Below are 20,182 nucleotides of genomic sequence, written 5' to 3'. Positions count from 1 at the left end.
TTAAAAAGATTAAGAGAATAAAAAGACAAACCACAGACTGGGAGAAATATTTGCAAAATTCATATCCAGTAAAAGAGTTCTATCCAAAATATACAAAGGATTCTTAAAACTCACCAATAAGAAAACACTCAATTTTTAAATGGGCAAAAGAGGCTGGGTGCAGTAGCTCACTCCTGTAATCTCAGCACTTTGGGAGGCCAAGGTGGGCAGATTGCTTGAGTCCAGGAGTTTGAGACTAGCCTGGGCAACATGGTGAAACCCTGTCTCCACAAAAAATACAAAAATTAACCAGATATGGTAGCATGTGCCTGTAGTCCCAGCTGCTCGGAAGGCTGAGGTGGGAGGATTACTTGAGCCCAAGAAGTCAAGACTGAAGTGAGCTATGATCACACTACTACATTCCAGCCTGGGCAACTGAGCGAGACTCTGTCTCAAAAAAATAAAATAAAATTTTTAAAAATGGGCAAAAGCAAGCCCATTTTTGGGGTGTAGTGGCTCCTGGCTGTGATCCCAGCACTTTGGGAGGCCTAGGAGGAAGGATTGCTTGAGGCCCGGAGTTCAAAACCAGCTTGGGCAACATAGCAAGACCCCATCTCTACAAAAAAAATTTTAAAAAAATTTTTAAATAAAAATGGAAAAAAGATATTAATAGGCACCTCACCAAAGAAGATATACAGACAGCAAGTAAGTGCAGATGCTCCTCTGCCTATTGCAGTGGGATTATGTCCCAATAAATCCATTGTAAGTGGAAAATATAAGTGGAAAGTATGTTTTCAACTTACAGTATCTGCAACTTATGATGGGATTATCTAGATGTAACCCCATCATAAGTTGAGGAGTGTACTGAATGCATATTACTTTTGTACTATCATAAAGTTGAAACATCTTAAGTCAGAGACTATATGTGAAAAGATGCCCAATATCATGTGTCACTAAGGAATTGCAAATTAAAATGAGATACCATTACATATATATTAGAATGGCTAAAATCCAAGACACTGACAGCACCAGATGCTGTTAAGGATGTAGAACTACAGGAACTCTCATTCATTGCTGGTAGGAATGCAATATGGTACAGTCACTTGGGAAGACATTTTGGTAGTTTCTTACAAAAGTAAACATATTCTTACCACATAATCTAGCAATCACACTCCTTAGTAATTACCCAAATGAATTAAAAACTCATGTCCACACAAAAACCTGCACATGAATGTTTGGAGGTCTTTTTTGTTGTTTGTTTGGGGTTTTTTTTGTTTTGTTTTGTTTTGTTTTGTTTTTTTGAGACAGTGTTTCACTCTGTCGCCCAGGCCAGAGTACAGTGGCACAATCATAGCTAACTGTAGCCTTGACCTCCTGGGTTCAAGCGATCCTCTTGCCCCAGCCTCTTGAGTAGCTCAGACTACAGGGGTGTGCCATCACACCCAGCTAATTTTTTTATTTTGTAGAGACAGGGTCTCACTATTTTGCCCAGGCTAGTCTTGAACTCCTGGCCTCAAGTGATCCTCCTGCCTCAGCCTCCCAAAGCACTGGGATTACAGGCATGAGCCACTGTCCAGCCCTGCACAAATGTTTATAGCAGCTTTATTCAGAATTGCCAAAACTTGGAAGCAACCAAGATGTCTTGCAATAGGTGAATGGATAAACCCGTGGTACATCCAGACCATGGACTATTATTCAGTACTAAGAAAAAATGAGCTATCAAGCCACAAAAAGACATGGAAGAAACTTCAATGCATCTTGAAAGAAGCCAGTCTGAAAAGGTTACATACTGTATGATTCTAACCATAGGACAGTAAAAAGATGAGTGGTTGCCGGGCTTCAGGGAAAGGAAGGGAGAGATGAGTCCATGGAACACAGGTGATTTTGAGGGCAGTGAAACTACTCCTGCATGATACTCTAATGGTGGATGCATAACATTATATACTTTTCAAAACTCATAGAACTGTGCAAGACCAAAAGTGAATCTTAATGTAAACAGTGGACTTAACTTAATGATAATGTATCAGTATCCATTCACTATAATAAATGTACCACACTAATGCAAGATGTTAATAATAGGGGAAACTGCCTGTAGGGGAAGGAGAAGGAAATACATGAGAGCTCTCTGTACTTTCTCTTCAGTTTTTCTATAAACTTAAAACTGTTCTAAAAATAAAATATATTAATTTAAAAAAGAAAGACTAAAGAGATTGTTCATCAACACCTAACAAAGTACCTGGCACAGAGTAGACACTCCATAAACATTTATTGAATAAATTGATAAACAAATGAGTCAACCAGTGGTTCAGCAGAACCCAGGCCCCCTGAGTCCCAGTTCAATACCCCCTGTACATCAGAGCTAGAGTAACAATATAGTTTATTGTCTAAACCAGGATATTTGAGAGTGAAATGGGGTGCCTTAGGTATAAATCAGGACTGTTTCAGAGATAACCGGAAATCACAAACTGGGAGTCCACAAGCTACATCTAGCCTCCAAAATTGTTTTGTTTGGCCACTCATCTTGATGCCTCATATGATATTCTTTTAAAATGTCAGTCATTTGCCCACATTTAACACAGTGGAAATTGCATAAAAATGTGAAATTTGGACTTCTCTTGGAAAATGGAAGGACTCGGCCCCATGGGGCCCACAGGCCTGCACAGTGGTGAGTGGCTGGAGCTGAGCAGCAGCTGCCCACTTTGTCAGCAGGTACCTTCCTCTTTGCCCCAGGCCCCACCAGTCCCTTTTGTATCTCTTACTCTAGGCCAAGTGAGTTTCCATTTATACTGTCTTGGTTTTGTTTTCTTCTGTGGCAGAGTTAAGAAAAAAAGGAAAGTATTTCTTACACTTATGTGATGATTCAAAGTAAGAAAATGAAAAAAGGATCAAGAGGGCCCCTTATGTCTTGCCCCCAGCCTGCTTTACAAACGGTATATTCTTGGCCTCTCTAGGCAATTGAGTCTGCCCCCTGTGATCTGAACTTCTTGTCTCCCTAGACCCCAGCCTGTGCTGGCCTTTAGAATGTTCTCAGGCTGCCACCCACTGCTGGAAAAGCTAGATGTGAGGGGGAAACAATGGACATTATTTAAGCTTGCATTTTTATTGTTATCCCAATTCAACATTGCTCATCGTCAACTTTTGGTGAAAATTATTTCTGTTGTTCTTCTTTATTGCCTCCAAATGTAACTGGAGAGTGAGGTGGAGCAGCAGAGAGTACAGCACCCACCTTTCCTCCCTGTGAACATGTGTTGTTGGAATGTTTTGACATGGAATTTTGTTCATCCTTGCATTCACTCATTCCCCTAGCTCTGGCTATACTTACAGATGGAAGGACCCTCACTTCACACCAGCGTCCCCTGTAGGTTGTCCTCAGCTGAGGCAACAACACAAGCCAAGGTGTGGAAACAGGAAAGCATGGATAGGGCCCATTTACGCTAAGGAGTTGGACTTCATTCATAGGTGGTAGCTCGGGAGCTGCTAAAGTCTTTTTTTTTTTTTTTTTTTTTTTTTTTTTTGAGGCAGTGTCTCGCTCTGTCACACAGGCTGGAGTGCAATGCCGCCATCTCAGCTCACTGCAAACTCCACCTCCCAGGTTCAAGCGATTCTCCTGCCTCAGCCTCCCCAGTAGCTGGGGCTGCAGGCACCCACCACCACACCCGGCTAATTTTTTTGTATTTTTAGTAGAGACGAGGTTTCACCATGTTGGCCAGGCTGGTCTTGAACTCCTAACCTCAGGTGATCCATCCGCCTCAGCCTCCCAAAGTGCTCGGATTACAGGCATAAGCCACCACGCCCGGCCTGCTAAAGTCTTTTTGAGCAGAGAAGGAATGTGATCACAGATAGCAACTGTGCAGGGAATAGCTCTAGAAGCAGGAGGACCAGATAAGAGGCTGTCACAGTGACCTGAGTAACAAGAGGTGTGACTAAAGCAGAGACAGTGGAACAGAAAGAAGGGGATAGATTGGAGAGACATCTTGAGGTTAGGCTTCACAACTCATAAGATGTGAAGAAGGTGTGAACTAAGAGATGAAGAATCAAAGATTATCCAGAGATTTTTTTGAGGTTAGGAGGTTGAAACACCAAAAGCATGATCCAAAAAAAGAAAAAAAAATTGGTAAGGAATTGGACCTCATCAAAATCAACTTCTGCTTTACAAAAGACCCTGTTAAGAGAATGAAAAGATAAGTTACATACTGAGTGAGGCACTGTGCCAGACTTTGGAGATCAACCAAAAGTAAGACAGCCAGGCCCTGCCCTCCGGGAGCATTGTTTCTGTTTCAGAGAAGTGGCCAGTAGGATTTGGAGTCCAGCGTTTCTACTTGGGGAAGTGTGGCAAGGGAAAGACTATGGAGGGACAAAGTGAGCAACTTTTCATTCCTAGAGCCCAGTCCTGTAGGATTTCAAATGATCACATTTCCCTCAAAGACTCTTAGGCCTGAGATCAGAGAAAAGCCCCCAATCCGTGTTTCACAGGTACTCACAAGATAAAATGCTAGGAGGGTTATGCCTTGCTAAGGGAAGGAACAAAAGTTGGGGGTGGGGAGCATGAGATTTGATGCGGTTAGTAAAGTCTGAACTCTGAAAAGTGTTACGAGAGAGAGAGAGAGAGAGAGAGAGAGAGAGAGTGTGTGTGTGTGACTTAAAACAACCATTTGTTTAGCTCATGACTCTATAGATTGGCAATTGAGCTGAGTTCAGCTGGGTGGCTCTTCTGGTTCAGGCTGGATACACCCAATGTCTGCAGTCAGCTGGCTGTCAAAGGCCTCGATCACATGTCCACTAATTGGCTGGTGGTTGCCTGGGTAACAGGGGTCTCTGGGCCATTTGTTCCTCATCATCCAGCAAGCTATTCTGGTCTTGTTCCTTATGGTGAGGTCACAGAGTTCCCAAGAGCAGCAGAGAACAAGCCCCAAAATATAAGTGCTTTTTTAAAAATAGCTCTATTGGGGTGTAATTCACATACATTACCTGACTTTGAATTTTGTTTTCTCCCCTGTTTGCAGGGAATCTGAAGCATGTGGTCTAGTTGACAGAAAGAGATCAGGTTTCCAGAGCTGAGGAGTGGTGCCTATAATGAAGACAGCGTGTTTATGCAAGCAGTTTGTGGAATTTGTGACTGCAGGGGAAATTTGAAAGAAATTACTTCCTGAAAATTTCCAAGGGGCACCAAGTGGCAGCTGGCTTCCTGGGGTGAAGAGGCAGGCACCCCAGAGTCCTCAACTGGGCCTAGGGGAAGAGGGAGATATCCCACATTTAAAGTTCTTATTTAAAAACACACACACACACACAAATGAGTTTTTAATCTTTGAAAATTATTTTTAAGTGAATTGGGGAGGGGAGTATTTTTATTGTCTTAAATGAAACAGATCAGAAGCTGGATGACAGCAGTCACCAGTTTGTAGGGCAGGAGGCAGCTGAGAGGCAGGGTTTGGTCCTCAGGACCATCCAGGTGGAGCTCTGGGAGAGAGGGTACTGATCAGCAGACTGGGAGGTGGGGAGAAGTCCACTGGTGGTGTTTTAGTGTTATGTATCTTTGTTTTTTTTAATAAAATCTTTGAAAACCTACCTCTTGTCTTCATTGTAAAGCGCCACTGACAGCACACACACAGTTCTGAACTTTTCTTCTCGCTGAAGTGTCAAGAATAACCCTGTTCCTTCCAATCTCTACTCTGGCTCAGCCTGAGAGTCTGACCCCACTGGGGAGCTACTGTGTCCCTAGCCCAAGTTCTTGGGATGGAAGGCCAAGCTCTGTGTTGCACTGGGGCTGTCCATGGTGGGGTAGGAATACTGGCACTGCAGTCATGGAGAGGGGCTTATTGGCATCTTGGGGAGGAGCTGTCCCTGTCCAGGGAGTGATTTAGGGATGGAAAAGTCATGTTGGCATGTCAGATCCAAGAGGAGCACTTCCATGGATAGAAAGGATGTTTCCCAGTCGAGTGTAGACAATTGGCACATAATGAAAGGGGGAGGAAGTTGTAATGTGTGGTGTTACTGCAACCTCTGGGGAGTTGGCAACATGGAAAAATGGGGATGGGGGATAATGAGAGAGATGAGGAAGAGAAAACTAAATGTCATGATATTGTAATTTTATTTACCAAATATTTACGAAGCTCCTTCAACTACTGCGACCGGAATGGGAGACAAGCACACAGCCCCATCCATCCCGGCTGTCTAGGAATTCCCAGACAAGGCAAGGGAGGAGGAAAAGAAGCAGATCCCAACATGTTTCCAGCTCTGTTACCAACATGAACCCAGAGCTGTGGGAGCACTAACGAGGGAGCAACTCGCCCTGCCAGAGAAGCATCCCAGAGAGTCTCTAAGAGGATGATACTTCAGTTGGGCCTTATAGGGTGAGCTGTATTTCCCTAGACCTCCAAGCGGGGGAAGGGCATTCCATAGAATGGAGTGGAAAAAGCCTTGAATGTGTCCTGGGATGGGAAAAGCCAAGCTTTTATTAAACAGCATCAAGGCACCTAGTCGGCTAGGAATACCAGTCCCTTCAAATGGTATTCCTAGTCTAATTCTAATTATACACTCTCACACTCTCGGCTTAGGGGCAGTGTAAGCCAGAAACAACAGCAATTTTACTTATACTAAAAAAAAGGATTTTTTTTTTTAAAGAATAAAAGAGTGTGGAAGGGAGGCTGAATGGCGCAGTTCAAGATGAGAAAGGCCAGGGAAGCAGGCAAACGGGAGCTCTGGAACCATCAGCCTGCAAGAGACCACTCACCAAGGCTTGCCATCTCAAACGCTCCGTTAGCCTGGTTTCCAGTCCCCTATCCCAGTCCTCTCAGGGGGTCCCACCCCCAAAGCTGTCAGTCAAATCCCTGTAAAGACCTCAGCCCTGAGAAGCAGCCAACAGGTAAACAGTGATAGCAAATTGGTGCCCCATTTTCGTTTCAATGGTCACATCTGGGAAGATAAATGCTACCCGGTGGGGGAGAGTGGCAGAGGAGGCCAGGGAGCTCTTGCCACTGGGCAGCCCACACTGCCTCTCCTCATCAGGCTGGCACTGCCTGTCTGAGCCCTAGTTCTTGCCTCAGCTCTGGCCATACAAGTACCAGAGCAGGCTGCTGAACTGACCAACTCCAGGCCTTCCGGAGGCTGGGCCTGCTCCCAAGAGAGGGCACCGCCTCAATGGCCTTCAAGATTCCTTCTCATTGGATTCTTGTGGAAAATTCTACGGGGGAAAAAAAAATCCATGGATAAAAGCAGGAATTATTTTCAATATTTCAAAATTAACATTGAAATACCCCCAAAGGTAGGCATGGTGTCCACAAAACCAGCAACACAAATTAAAAGTTGTTCCTCCCAGAATTATTGTAAGCACATAGAGGAAAAAAAGACGGAAGGGAAATGTACCAAAACATTAACCGAAGTGGGCTTTTGTGGAGGAGGAAGGTATAAGGATAGTTTTATTTTTCTTCTTTCTACTTTTCAGTATTTTCCAAGTTTTCTCTAGTGGGCACGTTTTACTTTAATAATAGAAAAAAATAAATACATAAACCTAAAAAAAAAAAAAAAAAAAACAATTGATCCGCGGGGAATTGGGGGGGTAGTTACAGATCAAAGTCAGTTCAAGACACCCACTGAGGAAGACTTTGTGCTCAGGCCCTGGGGCTGTTCTAATTGCCTGGAAGACTGATCAGCGGGGGCGGGGGCGGGGAGGGGGATGTGGGGGAGGGGGAGGCTTTTTAGATTAGTTGGCTTGAGGGCAGGGCAAATTTGTCCCCACCATAAGCCTGCCTGTCTTCCCTTTGGGAAATTGCTGCTGACCCCGCCACCGCCCACCCCTTGTGTCTGCAAGGGACCAGCCACAATAACTATAATAACAATGGCAAAGCCAGCATTTGCATATGCCCCATTTTACAGATCATTTTCACTTGTGCATCACTATCCACCCTGCTGGTGGGTATTATCATCCCCACTCTATAGATTAGAAAACTGAGGCTAAGAATGATGAAGTAACATGCTCCTTTTTAAGTGGCAGAGCCAGGAAGCAAAACCCCGCTGGAACTGCAAATTCCCTTGCTTTTTCCACTGTCCCACACTAGTGCCACTAGAATATTTTTAAACTGTGACTTTGAAGTAAACAACTTTCTTATTGCTTCCAAAGCCCAAGCTGGACCAAGCCACATGCTGCTTCTGGGCCCTCACCACACAGCAGCATTCATTCGTTTGTGTGCTTTTCAGCAAGTTACTTGACCTTTCTGGGTCTGTTTCCCTACCCATAAAATGGGGTGAATAATTCTTGCACCTCATGGGCTATTGTGAGTGGTTGATGAATTACCAAAGGTGGAAGCACTTTGAAAAGAGTGTAAAGTATTCTGGACAGGAGGGCCTGCCTTGGAAATGGGCCAGGTAAGGCTCACCTCTGAGGAAAACCCAGTGCTTATAGGAAACTCACCAGCCCCCTCTGTCTCCAGGGCACTCACAAGGGCCAAAGAGATCAAGAGAGAAGTTTAGACTATGTCTCCAACTCAAGGGGTAAGAAAATAACCATTTAAAAAAGAATATCTATATTGGATATGCATATATTTGCATAAAACACCTTTGGGAAAATACACAAGAAACTGGGACACCTCAGTTGCCTCCGGGCAAGGGAACCAGGTGGCAAGTGGCGAGTGAGGGCAACCTGCACTCAGTTCCTTTTTGTACCTTTTGAGTTTTGAAACATGTGACTGTATTACCTGGTCCCAAAAAAGTTAATGCATAACATTTTTTTTTAAGTCAATGGAAAATTCCCAAGCCAGTTTACCTTTGGGGAGGATGGATCTGCCTCTGCTGCATTCAATGTTTGCTGTCACAAGACAGCAGTAGTAGTATATTTCTAATAATATATTTAAGAGACTCTAAGGCAGAAAGACTTCTTTATAAGAAAATCAAATATTGTCATTCAACAAAAAAAGGAAAAAGAGGAAGAGGAGAAGGAAAAGAAGGAGGAAGAGAAAAGCAGAAGGAAAGAAAACAACCACATAGACAAGTGTGTTTTGACATCTCTAAGCCCCTATACAGAAAGTTCCTACAGCTCCTCCTTCTCTGCATTTGCCAGGGGAAGGTCCCCAAACCTCCTGCTCAGTGCTGGGCCCAAAACTGACCGGTAGTGCCTTGGCATGCAACACGTGCACTTCAGCCTCAGACTGCCTGGGTTTAAGCCTCTCCCTGTCACTTACTACCTGTGTGACCTTGGCCAAGTAACTCCCTCTCTCTGAACCTTAGTCTCCTTGTCTATCAAACAGCAACACTTACCTGTACTTACCTCATGGGGGTGGTTGTGAGGGACCAAAGAGATAATGCAGAAAAGCACGTAGTAGAGCACATGCTACGTATTAGTAGTAGACACTGTTCTTGCCCTAAATGTGAACGCATTCTGGGTAAGGAAACTTCCTGGGGTTCCCTGGCTTCAGGAATTAAGGAAATGGTATGCAAATTTTTGTGACTGTACATATGTACATTTTTTGGGGGCACGGAGCCATAGCTATTATCAGATTCTCAACACTCAAAGGAGTTTTGTGATTACAAAAAGGATGAGATCTACAGATGTAGAGGTAAAGGCAGACATAAATAGAGCTGTCTAAGGCAGGGGCCCCTCACCTCATGATCTATGCACATGCTAGTCCTGCTTGGAATGCTCCAGTCTTCCCTAGACTGGCTCCTTCTCCTCATTCTGTTCTCTGACTCAATTAATACCCTAGGGCCAGGCCCAGAGGCTCACATCAGTAATCCCAACACTTCGAGAGGCCGAGGTGGGACGATTGCTTGAGCCCAGAAGTTCCATACCAGCCTGGCTAACATGGTAAAACCCTGTCTCTACTAAAAATACAAAAGTGAGCTGGGTGTGGTGGCACATGCCTGTAGTGCCAACTACTCAGGAGGCTGAGGCAGGAGGATGCCTTGAGCCCTCGAGGTCTAGGCAGCAGTGAGCCATGATTGCACCACTGCACTCCAGCCTGGGCAATGCAGCGAGACCCTGTCTCAAAAAATAATAATAATATGGCCGGATGTGGTGGCTCACTCATGTAATCCCAGCACTTTGGGAGGCAGAGGTTGGTGGTTCACCTGAGGTCAGGACTTCAAGACCAACCTGGCCAACACAGCGAAACCCTGTATCTACTAAAAATACAAAAAAATTAGCCAGGCCTGGTGGCGCATGCTTGTAATCCCAGCTACTCAGGAGGCTGAGGCAGGAGAATCGCTTTAACCCGAGAGATGGAGGTTGCAGCGAGCCAAGATTGTGTCACTGCACTCCAGCCTTCGTGACAGAGTTAGACTCTGTCTCAAAAAAAAAAAAAAAAAAAAAAAAAAAAAAAAAAAAAAAAAGCCGGTGTGGTGGCTCACGCCTGTAATCCCAGCACTTTGGGAGGCCGAGGAGGGTGGATCACCTGAGGTCAGGAGTTCAAGACCAGCCTGGCCAACATGGCAAAACCCCGTCTCTACTAAAAATACAAAAATTAGCTGGGTGTGATGGCGCATGCCTGTAATCCTAGCTACTCGGGACACTGAGGAAGGAGAATCGCTTGAACCCGGGAGGTGGAGGTCGCAGTGATCCAAGATCGCACCACTGCACTCCAGCCTGCTCGACGGGAGCAAGACTCCATCTCAAAAAAATTAAATAAATAAATAAATAAGTAAGTAATAATAATAATACTGTGACCACCTTACCCTAACTAAAGTAGCCACCTTGCCCTGGCAATCCCCAGATACCGTCTATCATTTATCATTCTCTCTCTATCTCTCTCTCCTCTCTCTCTCTCTCAATACATGCTTAGAGAACGGTAGAACTATGTAGTAAGACAAAGCAATGCCTTAGTCTGGGTATTATTAACACAGAGGAGGAGACAGGCAATCTAGACTGGGAAAACCATGAAGGCTACAAGTAAGTGGTGACACTCAAGCTGAATCTCTCTGGTTTTGTGGTTTTTAAATTTTCACAATAAAACATTAAAATCTATATTGGTGAGTTGCTGCAAGTAAAGATAGCAGGAACTAGATCACAAAGGGCTTCCTATGCCAGGTTGGGGGGGTTGGGCTTGAGTCTGCAGGTAAGGAAGCCATCCGAGTTTTAAGCCAAGGAGTGGTCTGATCAGATTTGCATTCTGAAAAGCCTACTCTGGCTACTGTGCGGACAAATAAATAAATAAATAAATAATAAGGAGCCTGACAAGGCCCAGTTGTTTACCTCAGATGGAGTCCTGGCACCTTCCTCCTTTGGCCCACTGTGCCTTTCTCCTAACCACTTACTCGGTAAGAGAATGTGTCCGTGTGTGTGTGTGTGTGTGTGTGTGTGTGTGTGTAATGAAATATTTCCCCCCAATATATGCTACAGGTAAAAACTTTCAAATAATACAGATAATGGTTCCCTCACATCCCTATACTTCAGTGATAACCACTATTGGCAATTTAGTATTTTTCTTTCCAGACTTTTTTTCATTTGCTGCATAAATATTATTGAGCACCTACTATGTGCCATGCAGTGTGCCAGGCACTAGGGTTACATCTGTGTACAAACAGACAACGGTCTGTGTCTCAATGGAGCTGGCATTATGCATATATGACCATTTGACTTTTATGTAAATGAAATGAAACAGTTCTGCAACCTGATTTTTCTTTCACTTAATTATATGCCATGGACAGCTTTCCATATCAATTTAGAAACAGTTACTTTATTCATTTTCCATTATAACATATACCAGACATACCAAAAAGGAAGGCAACCTGATGCTTGAAATGATCCTATTATATGGATGTTTCAAAATTTGTTTAACCTGTCCCCTATCGCTCAACCTTCAGAATTTTCTCAATTTTCCTTAAGAATAAAAACACTGCACAACAACAACAACCACTAGAGCTAATAAATGAATTCAGCAAAGTAGCAGGGTACAAGGTTAACAAACAAAAATCAGTTGTGTTTCTATACATCAACAATGAATAATCTGAAAAGGAAATTAAGAAAACAGTTCTGGCCAGGAGCAGTGGCTCACGCCTATAATCCCAGCACTCTGGGAGGCCGAGGTGGGCGGATCATGAGGTCAGGAGATGGAAACCATCTTGGCTAACACAGTGAAACTCCGTCTCTACTAAAAATACAAAAAAGTAGCCAGGCGTGGTGGCACGCACCTGTAGTCCCAGCTACTCGGGATGCTGAGGCAGGAGAATCACTTGAACCCAGGAGGCGCGGTTTGCAGTGAGCCGAGATTGTGCCACTGTACTCCAGCCTGGGCAACAGAGTGAGACTCCATCTCAAAAAAAAAAAAAAAAAAAAGAAAAAGAAAAGAAAAGAAAAAGAAAACAGTTATATTTACAATAACATCCAAAAGAATAAAATATTTAGGAATAAACTTAGCCAAGGAGGCAAAAAACTTGTACACTGAAACTATAAAATGTTGCTGAGAGAAATTAAAGAAGGCACAGATAAATGGAAACATCTGTGTTCATAGATTGAAAGACTTAATATTGTATGGTGTCAATACTACTCAAAACGATCTGCAGATTGAATGCAATTCCTATGAAAATCCCAAAGACTTTTTTGCAGACATAGAAAAATCCATCCTGAAATTCATATGGAGTTTCAAGAGACCCCAAATAGCAAAACCATCTCAAAAAAGAACAAAGTTGGAGGAGGACTCATGATTCCCTATTTCAAAACTTACCACAAAGCTATAGTAATCAAAACAGTGTGTCACTGGCATAAGTACAGACATATAGGTACAATGGAACAGAATTGAAAGTACAGAAATACACCTATGGTCAATTGATTTTGGACAGAGATGCCAAGTCCATTCAATGGGGAAAAAGAAGTCTCTTCAACAAATGGTGCTGAGACAACTGGATTTCAACATGCAAAAGAATGAAGTTAGCTGGGCGTGGTGGCGTGCACCTGTAATCCCAGCTACTCAGGAGGCTGAGGCAGGACAATCACTTGAATCTGGGAGGTGGAGGTTGCAGTGAGCCAAGATCGTACCACTGCACTCTAGCCTGGGCAACAGAGCTAGACTCCATCTTGGAAAAAAAAAAAAAAAGAATGAAGTTGAAACTCTATCTCATACTATACAAAAAATGAGTTCAAAATGGATCAAAGACCTAAATGTATTAGATAAAACTATGAAATGCTTAGAAGAAAACATAGGAGTAGATCATGACCTTGGATTTGGTAATGTATTCTTAGCTATGACACCAAAAGCACGAGCAACAAAAGGAGAAACAGATAAATTAGACTGCCGGGTGAAGTGGCTCACGCCTGTAATCCCAGCACTTTTGGTGGCTGAGGTAGGCAGATCACCAGAGGTCAGGAGTTTGAGACCAGCCTGTCCAACCTGGTGAGACCTCCGTCTCTACTAAAAATACAAAAAATTAGCCAGGTGTGGTAGTGCACGCCTGTAATTCCAGCTACTCAGGAGGCTGAGTCAGGAGAATCGCTTGAACCTGGGAAGCAGAGGTTGTAGTGAGCCGAGATTGAGCCACTGCACTCCAGCCTGGGCAACAGAGTAAGACTCTGTCTCAAAAAAAAAGAAAAAAAATAGATAAATTAGACTTCATCAAAGTTAAAAACTTTTTTGCTGCAGCAAACATTATCAAGAAAGTGAAAGAGGCCAGCACTTCTGGAGGCCAAGGCAGGAGGATCTCTTGAGCCCAGGATTTCAAGATCAGCCTGATCAACACAGCGAGACCCTGTCTCTACAAAAAAAAAAAAAAAAAAAAAAAATTAGCCAGGCTTGGTGGCCTGCGTCTGTAGTCCCAGCTACTTAGGAGGCTGAGGCAGGAGGATCACTTGAGCCCAGGAGGTCAAGGCTGCACTGAGCCATGATCACGCCACTGCACTCCAGCCTGGGCAACAGAGTAAGACACTGTCTCAAAAAAAAAAAAAAAAAGGCAAAGAACTTGATTAGACATTTCTGCAAAGAAGATATTCAAATGGGCAACAAGCACATGAAAAGATGCTCAACATCATTTAGTCATTTGGGAACTGCAAATCAAAACCGCAATCACTTGTCAGTTTATACCTATTTGGATCACTATAATCAAAGACAGAAAATAACAAGTGTTGATGAGCATGTACAAAAACTGGAATCCTTGTACCTTGGTGTGGGAATGTAAAATGGTGCAGCCGCAGTGGGAAACAGTTTGGTGGCTGCTCAACAAGTGAAACATGGAATTACCATATGACCCAGCAATTACTCTCCTAGCTATATATCCAAAAGAATTAAAAACAGGTATGCAAAGAAATATTTGTATATGAATGTTCATCGCAGCACTATTCACAATAGCCCAAAGGTAGTGAAATAAATGCCACAATATTCTAATAAATGCCCATCAATGGATGAATGGATAAACCAATTGTGACATATGCGTACAAGGGGATATTATTCAGCCTTAAAAGGGAATGAAGCACTGATACTTGATACAGTACTTAGAAACATTATGCTAAGTGAAAGAAGCCAGGCATAAAAGGTCACGTATTGTACAGTTCTATTTACATGAAACCCCCGGAATAAGCAAATTCATAAAGACAGAGAGCAGATTGGCTGTTACCAGGGCCTGGGCAGAGGGGAAAATTGGGAGTGACTGCTTAAAGGGTACAGGTTTTGTTTTGGAGTAATGAAAATGTTTTGGAACCAGATAGCAGTGGTGATTACACAACATTGTGAATGTACCAAATGCCACTGAATTTTCACTTCAAAATGGTTAATTTACTTTTTTATGTTTTAATTGATATAAAAAAGTCGTACATATTTTGGAGGTATGTGTGATATTTTGACACCTGTCTATAATGTGTAACGATCAAATTAGGGGAACTGGAACAGCTATCACCTCAAACATTTATCTTTTCTTTGTACTGGGTAAAACTGTTAATTTTCCATTGTGTGTGATTCACCTCAAAAAAAATTGCAGTGAAGATCCTCTTGCCTATACCCTTGCACATTCGTTGCATTATTTCCTCATGATAAATTTGTAGAAGTGAAACTGCTGGATCAAAGGGCATGTAACCTAAACCAACAAAAGAGATGATGGGTTTTGATTCCCAGAAGTGTTGTCCCAATTCACAGCCCCACTAAAGCTGTGTGAATGTGGCTGCCCCCACACCCTCCCTACAACTTCATCTTTTCCCACCTAAAAAGTAAAAATATCTCCTTGTCTGAATTTTCATTTATTTTGTTTTATTAGTGAGATGGGCATGTTTTAGATGCTTAATAGTAAGTTATTAGTTACCTGACTCTTTGACAACACTCATTGATCTTTCCCATCTCTTCAGGTCCAGCACTCATGATAGACATGTAGTAGGACCTCAGTAAATGCTGGGAGGAATTAAAGGGAATAGCAGTGACTATGAGCCCATCCTAATTTTCCCAGGGGCTCAGGCTAACTCTAGACATACAGTGCAATCCTAATGTATCTTCCCCCAAAAGCTACCTAAATGCCTTTTGAAATTCCCTGCTGGGGCTGGGCACGGTGGCTCAGGCCTGTAATCCCAGCACTTTGGGAGGCCGAGGCAGGCGGATCATGAGGTCAGGAGTTCGAGACCAACCTGGCCAACACAGTGAAACCCTGTCTCTACTAAAAATACAAAAAATTAGCCGGGCATGGTGGCACATGCCTGTAATCCCAGCTACTCAGGAGGCTGAGGCAGGAGAATTGCTTTAACCCGGGAGGCAGAGGCTACAGTGAGCCAAGATCACACCATTGCACTCCAGCTTGAGCGACAGTGCAAGACTCCATCTCATAAACAAAACAACCACAACAAAAAATTCCCTGTTGGGAATCACACTATGGGCAGGATGGAGGGCATGGGTTTGCACAAGCTGAAAGTGAAGATAAAGGCAGAATAAGAGTGGGAATGAGGGGTGAGCTGGGGAGTGGTACTAATGTGCATATGTGTATATGAAAGGAGGCAAGCTGAAGAGAAACCACAAAATCACAGTTGTAGACTGGTGGGGACAGTGGACGGGTACTGCCATTTCTTAGGCCTACTAATGCCCTGTATCCAGCACTTTTCATCTGCCCTTCCTCCCCTCCACACTGTAGCCATCCTCTCTGGGCCACTCCACTCCCAGGCTGGTGGGCACAACTCACTACTCTGCAGCTTTCCTGCCAGACTGGAATGCTTCCTCCAAAGGTGCCCACCAGTTAGCCCCATAGCACGGTCCTGGGGTTACCAGAGGCTTAAAAGGATAGAGGGTATAGTAGCTCATGCCTATAATCCCAGCACTTTGGGAGACTGACGCGGGAGAATTGTTTGAGCCCAGGAATTCAAGACCAGCCTGGGCAACATAGCAAGACCCATCTCTACAATAAAATTTAAAAGATATTAGCCAGGTACGGTGGTACGTGCTTGTAGTCCCAGCTACTCGAGAGGCTGAGGTGGGAGAATGCTTGTGCCGAGGAGGTAGAGGCCATGGTGAGCCGAGGGCATCACACCACTGCCCTCCAGCCTGAGTGATGGAGCGAGACCCTGTCTCAAAAAACAAAATCTCTGCTCTCATGAAGTGTTCACTCTAGTTGGAGAGACAGAGAATAAATACAATATGGCAAGCAGTGGTAAGTACTATGGAGAAAATCAAACAAGATAAAAGTTGAGTGGGACAGGGCTATGTTACAAAGGGTGCCCAGGGAAGGCCCATTTGAGAAGGTGACAGTGAGCAAAAACCTGAATGGCTAGCCAGGTGGCCATCAGGGAAAGAGTGTCCCAGGCAGAGGGAACAGCAAATGCAAAGAGCATGAGACAGGAACTGCCTTGTCATATCCAAGAAATGGCGAGACCGATGTGCATGAAGCTGAGGGAACGAGGGTAGAGTAGGAGGAAATGAGTGTAGAGAAGCAGGAAGGATCAGGTGACGTGGGCCACTGTAAGAACTTTGGCTTTTACCCTGCATGGGATGGAGAGCCATTCGACACTCCTGAGCAGAGGGGACAGGACCCTTCTGGCTGCTGTGCGAAGAACAGGGGCCAGAGGCTAGAGAGCAAAGGGACTGGTCAGAGGGTGGCTACAGGGAAGAGATGAGAGTGACTCAGGCCAGGGTGGTGGCTATGGAAGTGGTGAGGAGTGGTTTGGATTTTGGCTGCATTTAAACAAATTTTTTTAGAGACAGAGTCTCGCTCTGTCACCGAGACTGGCGTGCAGTGGTGTGATCATGGCTCACCGTAACCTTGAAATCTTGGGCTCAAGTGTTTCTTTTTCCTCGGCCTCTTGAGTAGCTAAGACTACAGGCAAGAGCCACTGTGCCTTGCTGATTCTTTTATTTTTATTTTTTACAGCCCAGGTCTTGCTACATTGCCCAGGCTGGTCTCCAACTCCTGGCCTTGAGCAATCCTCCTGCCTCAGCCTCCCTAAGTATTAGGATTACTGAAGTGAGCCACTGCACCTGGCCTCTGGCTGTATTTCAGAAACAGCCAACAGAATTTGCTCACATCAGTTATATCTAGGGAGAGAGAGAAAGAAAAAGATGAAAGCAAGGTTTTGGGTTCTGAGAAACTGGGTGAACAGAGGTGCCATTTACTGAGTTTGGGAAAATGTGCAGGGAAACAGGGGGATCAAGAGCCCTTATGGGGCCATGTTCAGGGCAGAGACCTGGGAGCCCTCCAGGAAGCCTACGGCTGGCTCGCTTGCTCACTGGTGGGGATGGAAGATGGAGAGAGAAAGTCGAGGCAATGAGCATGCTTTACTGAGTAACCGACTGTACCAGGCTCCACGCTTATCTGCCCACATCACCTTAAGTGACCACAATATAAAGGCTGAATTTCTTAATGTGGCATCCAAGTCTGGCTCCTGCAACTTCACGGATCCCATCCTGTGCTGTTTCCTAGCTCCCATCAGCACCTTTGTCCATGCTGTCCCCAATACCTGGGGAATGCTGATCTTCAGCTCAGATGTCACCTCCTGTCTCGCACTTCATTTTAAGGTCTGCTTTTCTATCTCCCACACTATATTGGGAACTCCTTGAGGGTTTAGGTGGTGCCTTGGTCCCTCTGAGGCCTTGGTGACTGAAGAAGGGCCATGTAGGGGCTCAGCTCACATTTGTGGCCTGAATGAAAAACGGTGTGGGAAGAACAGCCAGCCCTGAGCCCACCCCGGTGGGTCAGGGAGGCCTGACTTCCCACATAGTCATATGTGACAATGAGGAAAACAGGGCCAAAGAGGTGAAGTCAGGCTTGGAACTGGACTCAGATTGAAAGGCTGACTCCATCCCCCAAGCAGCAGGGAAGAGGAGTCAGGGAAGAGTAATTACTTACATGTGTACAGCACTTGAGAGTTTATAGCCATAGACGTTATGTCATTCAACCCTGGCACAACCTCATGACGTAGGCATTCTTATTTTCCCCTGACATGTAAGGAAACTGAGGCCCAAAGAGCCAAAGTCACTTGCCCAAAGACAAAGCTAGGAAGTGGCAGCCTCAGGACTTGAACCAGGGTCAGTTTGATGGTGGAGCCCTGTGCTCTCACTATCAGACTAGGCCACAGCTGGAGCTGAGAGGGAGAGTGGCCAGTTGGGTCTGGCAGCCCTTTTCCCCTCCCTACCTATTCCTGTTGGGTTTCAGCTGTTGGTAGCACGAATTGGCATTTACTAATCCCCTCGGACCATTCAAGGCCAGGACGAGGCAGCCTGAGACACAAACACAGCAGAGCATCATCCATATTCCAGACTCCAAAGGTCACACTTGGGAGAGACTTAAAAAAAAAAAAATGCAAGTGCAAAGAAAGGCCATGGGAACCTTCCTCGCCTGGAACCCCAGGAGCTCTTCAGAGGCAAGCCTCCCCACCTTGGACCTGCTGAGGGTCTACTCTGCCTCTAGAAGAGGGCAGTTTCCTCCCCATATTCCTGCAGCCAAAATCTCCCTTGAGAAGTCTCTTGCGGGGGCCATGCCTTCTTTCCTGTTGGGCGCTAGGCCTGGACAGCTCCTGGCTGGCTGCAGCTGGGCCCTCGCACCTGTCGGTCCAGCTCCCCTGCTTCACAAACACACGCCCCCGCCGAGCTCAGTGCTGCTTCCAGATGGCTGGTCACTTATGCCTTCACCCCACTTTGGGCCTTTTTCTTTCTCATTTGATTTCTTTTCCTTACCTTGTTTTCTTCCCAGGCTTCTGCGTATTCTTTCCCTCCACCACCCCCATGCCCCCCCATTGTTATCTTTCTCTCCCTCTGATTGGTTCTCCTTTCTCTCTGCATTGAATACATTTCTTTCTGCTCAGGTCTGTCGTTTTTACCCTGACTCCAGTCCATCCAGGTATCAATACAGCACTAACTTTCTATTCTGTAACAGTGAGTGACAAGTTCGGATAAGGTCATCTCTCCAGTCCCTACCAGCTCTGACATTCAGTTTTGAGGAAAGGTGAGAACCTGAGGGCAAGGAGATGGGGTACACAGTCACTGGGGAAAGAAAGACTGAACCCGGAAGAACGGATTAAAATGGCAGCATCCTCACTTGCTAGCTGTCTGACCTCAGCAAGGCCATCTCACCTCTCCAGGCATCCTTCCTTCATCTATAAGATGTGATCAGGAGCCGGGTGCTGTGGCTCATGCCTGTAATCCTAACACTTTGGGAGGCCAAGGTGGGTGGATCACTTGAGGTCAGGAGTTCAAGACCAGTCAGGCCAACATGGTGAAACCCCATCTCTACTAAAAATACAAAAAATTAGCTGGGCACGGTGGTGCGCACCTGTGATACCAGCTACTCGGGAGACAGAGCAGGAGAATTGCTTGAACCCAGGAGGCGGAGTTGCAGTGAGCAGAGATGGCGTCACTGCACTCCAGCCTGGGTGACAGAGCGAGACTCCGTCACCACACACCAAAAAGAAAAAGTCATCAGGGAAGACCTGATAGTAACAGAGACAACATTCCAAGGAGTGAGGACGCCGTGTGAGAATTGACTTTACTCATGGATGGGAAAAGCTTTTATGAACTATAAGGGGCAGGTCCATACTGGCAACGGGTGCTACTTAGGGGACAGTGAGGCCCAGTGGTCACCAGCAGAGGCTCTGGGGCCAGTCAGCCTGGTTAAGATTCTCGGCCCAAAACATACAAGGTGTATAACCTTGTCAAGCTGCCTAATATCTCTGTGCCTCAATTTCCCTATCAATAAAATACGGATGAGGAAATAATAGTACTGACCTAACACCTGAGGTTGTTGGGGGATTTAATGAGAGAATAAGCACAGAGCACTAAGAACAGAGAGGGTCTGTCACTTAATAAATGTTCAGTGACCATTCCCACTG

At 44.9% G+C, this 20,182-nt stretch overlaps 1 protein-coding gene across 2 annotated transcripts in view; it reads left to right on the top strand.

The window, feature by feature from the left end:
- Positions 1-5,544, top strand: part of HDAC8 (histone deacetylase 8) — a 241,139-nt gene extending 235,595 nt beyond the window's left edge. The window contains exon 11 of one of the 2 annotated variants that reach the window (XM_050776375.1): positions 4,983-5,544. In XM_050776375.1, the coding sequence (XP_050632332.1) occupies positions 4,983-5,005 (23 nt within the window). In that variant the 3' untranslated portion in view covers positions 5,006-5,544. The other variant, XM_050776378.1, reaches the window with a different exon arrangement.
- Positions 5,545-20,182: the final 14,638 nt, after the last annotated feature.

The sequence above is a fragment of the Macaca thibetana genome, chromosome X, assembly GCF_024542745.1.
Source record: "Macaca thibetana thibetana isolate TM-01 chromosome X, ASM2454274v1, whole genome shotgun sequence".
NCBI classification, from domain to species: domain Eukaryota; kingdom Metazoa; phylum Chordata; class Mammalia; order Primates; family Cercopithecidae; genus Macaca; species Macaca thibetana.
Note: the sequence above shows the minus strand (reverse complement) of the source record. Positions and strands in the feature narration are given on the sequence as shown.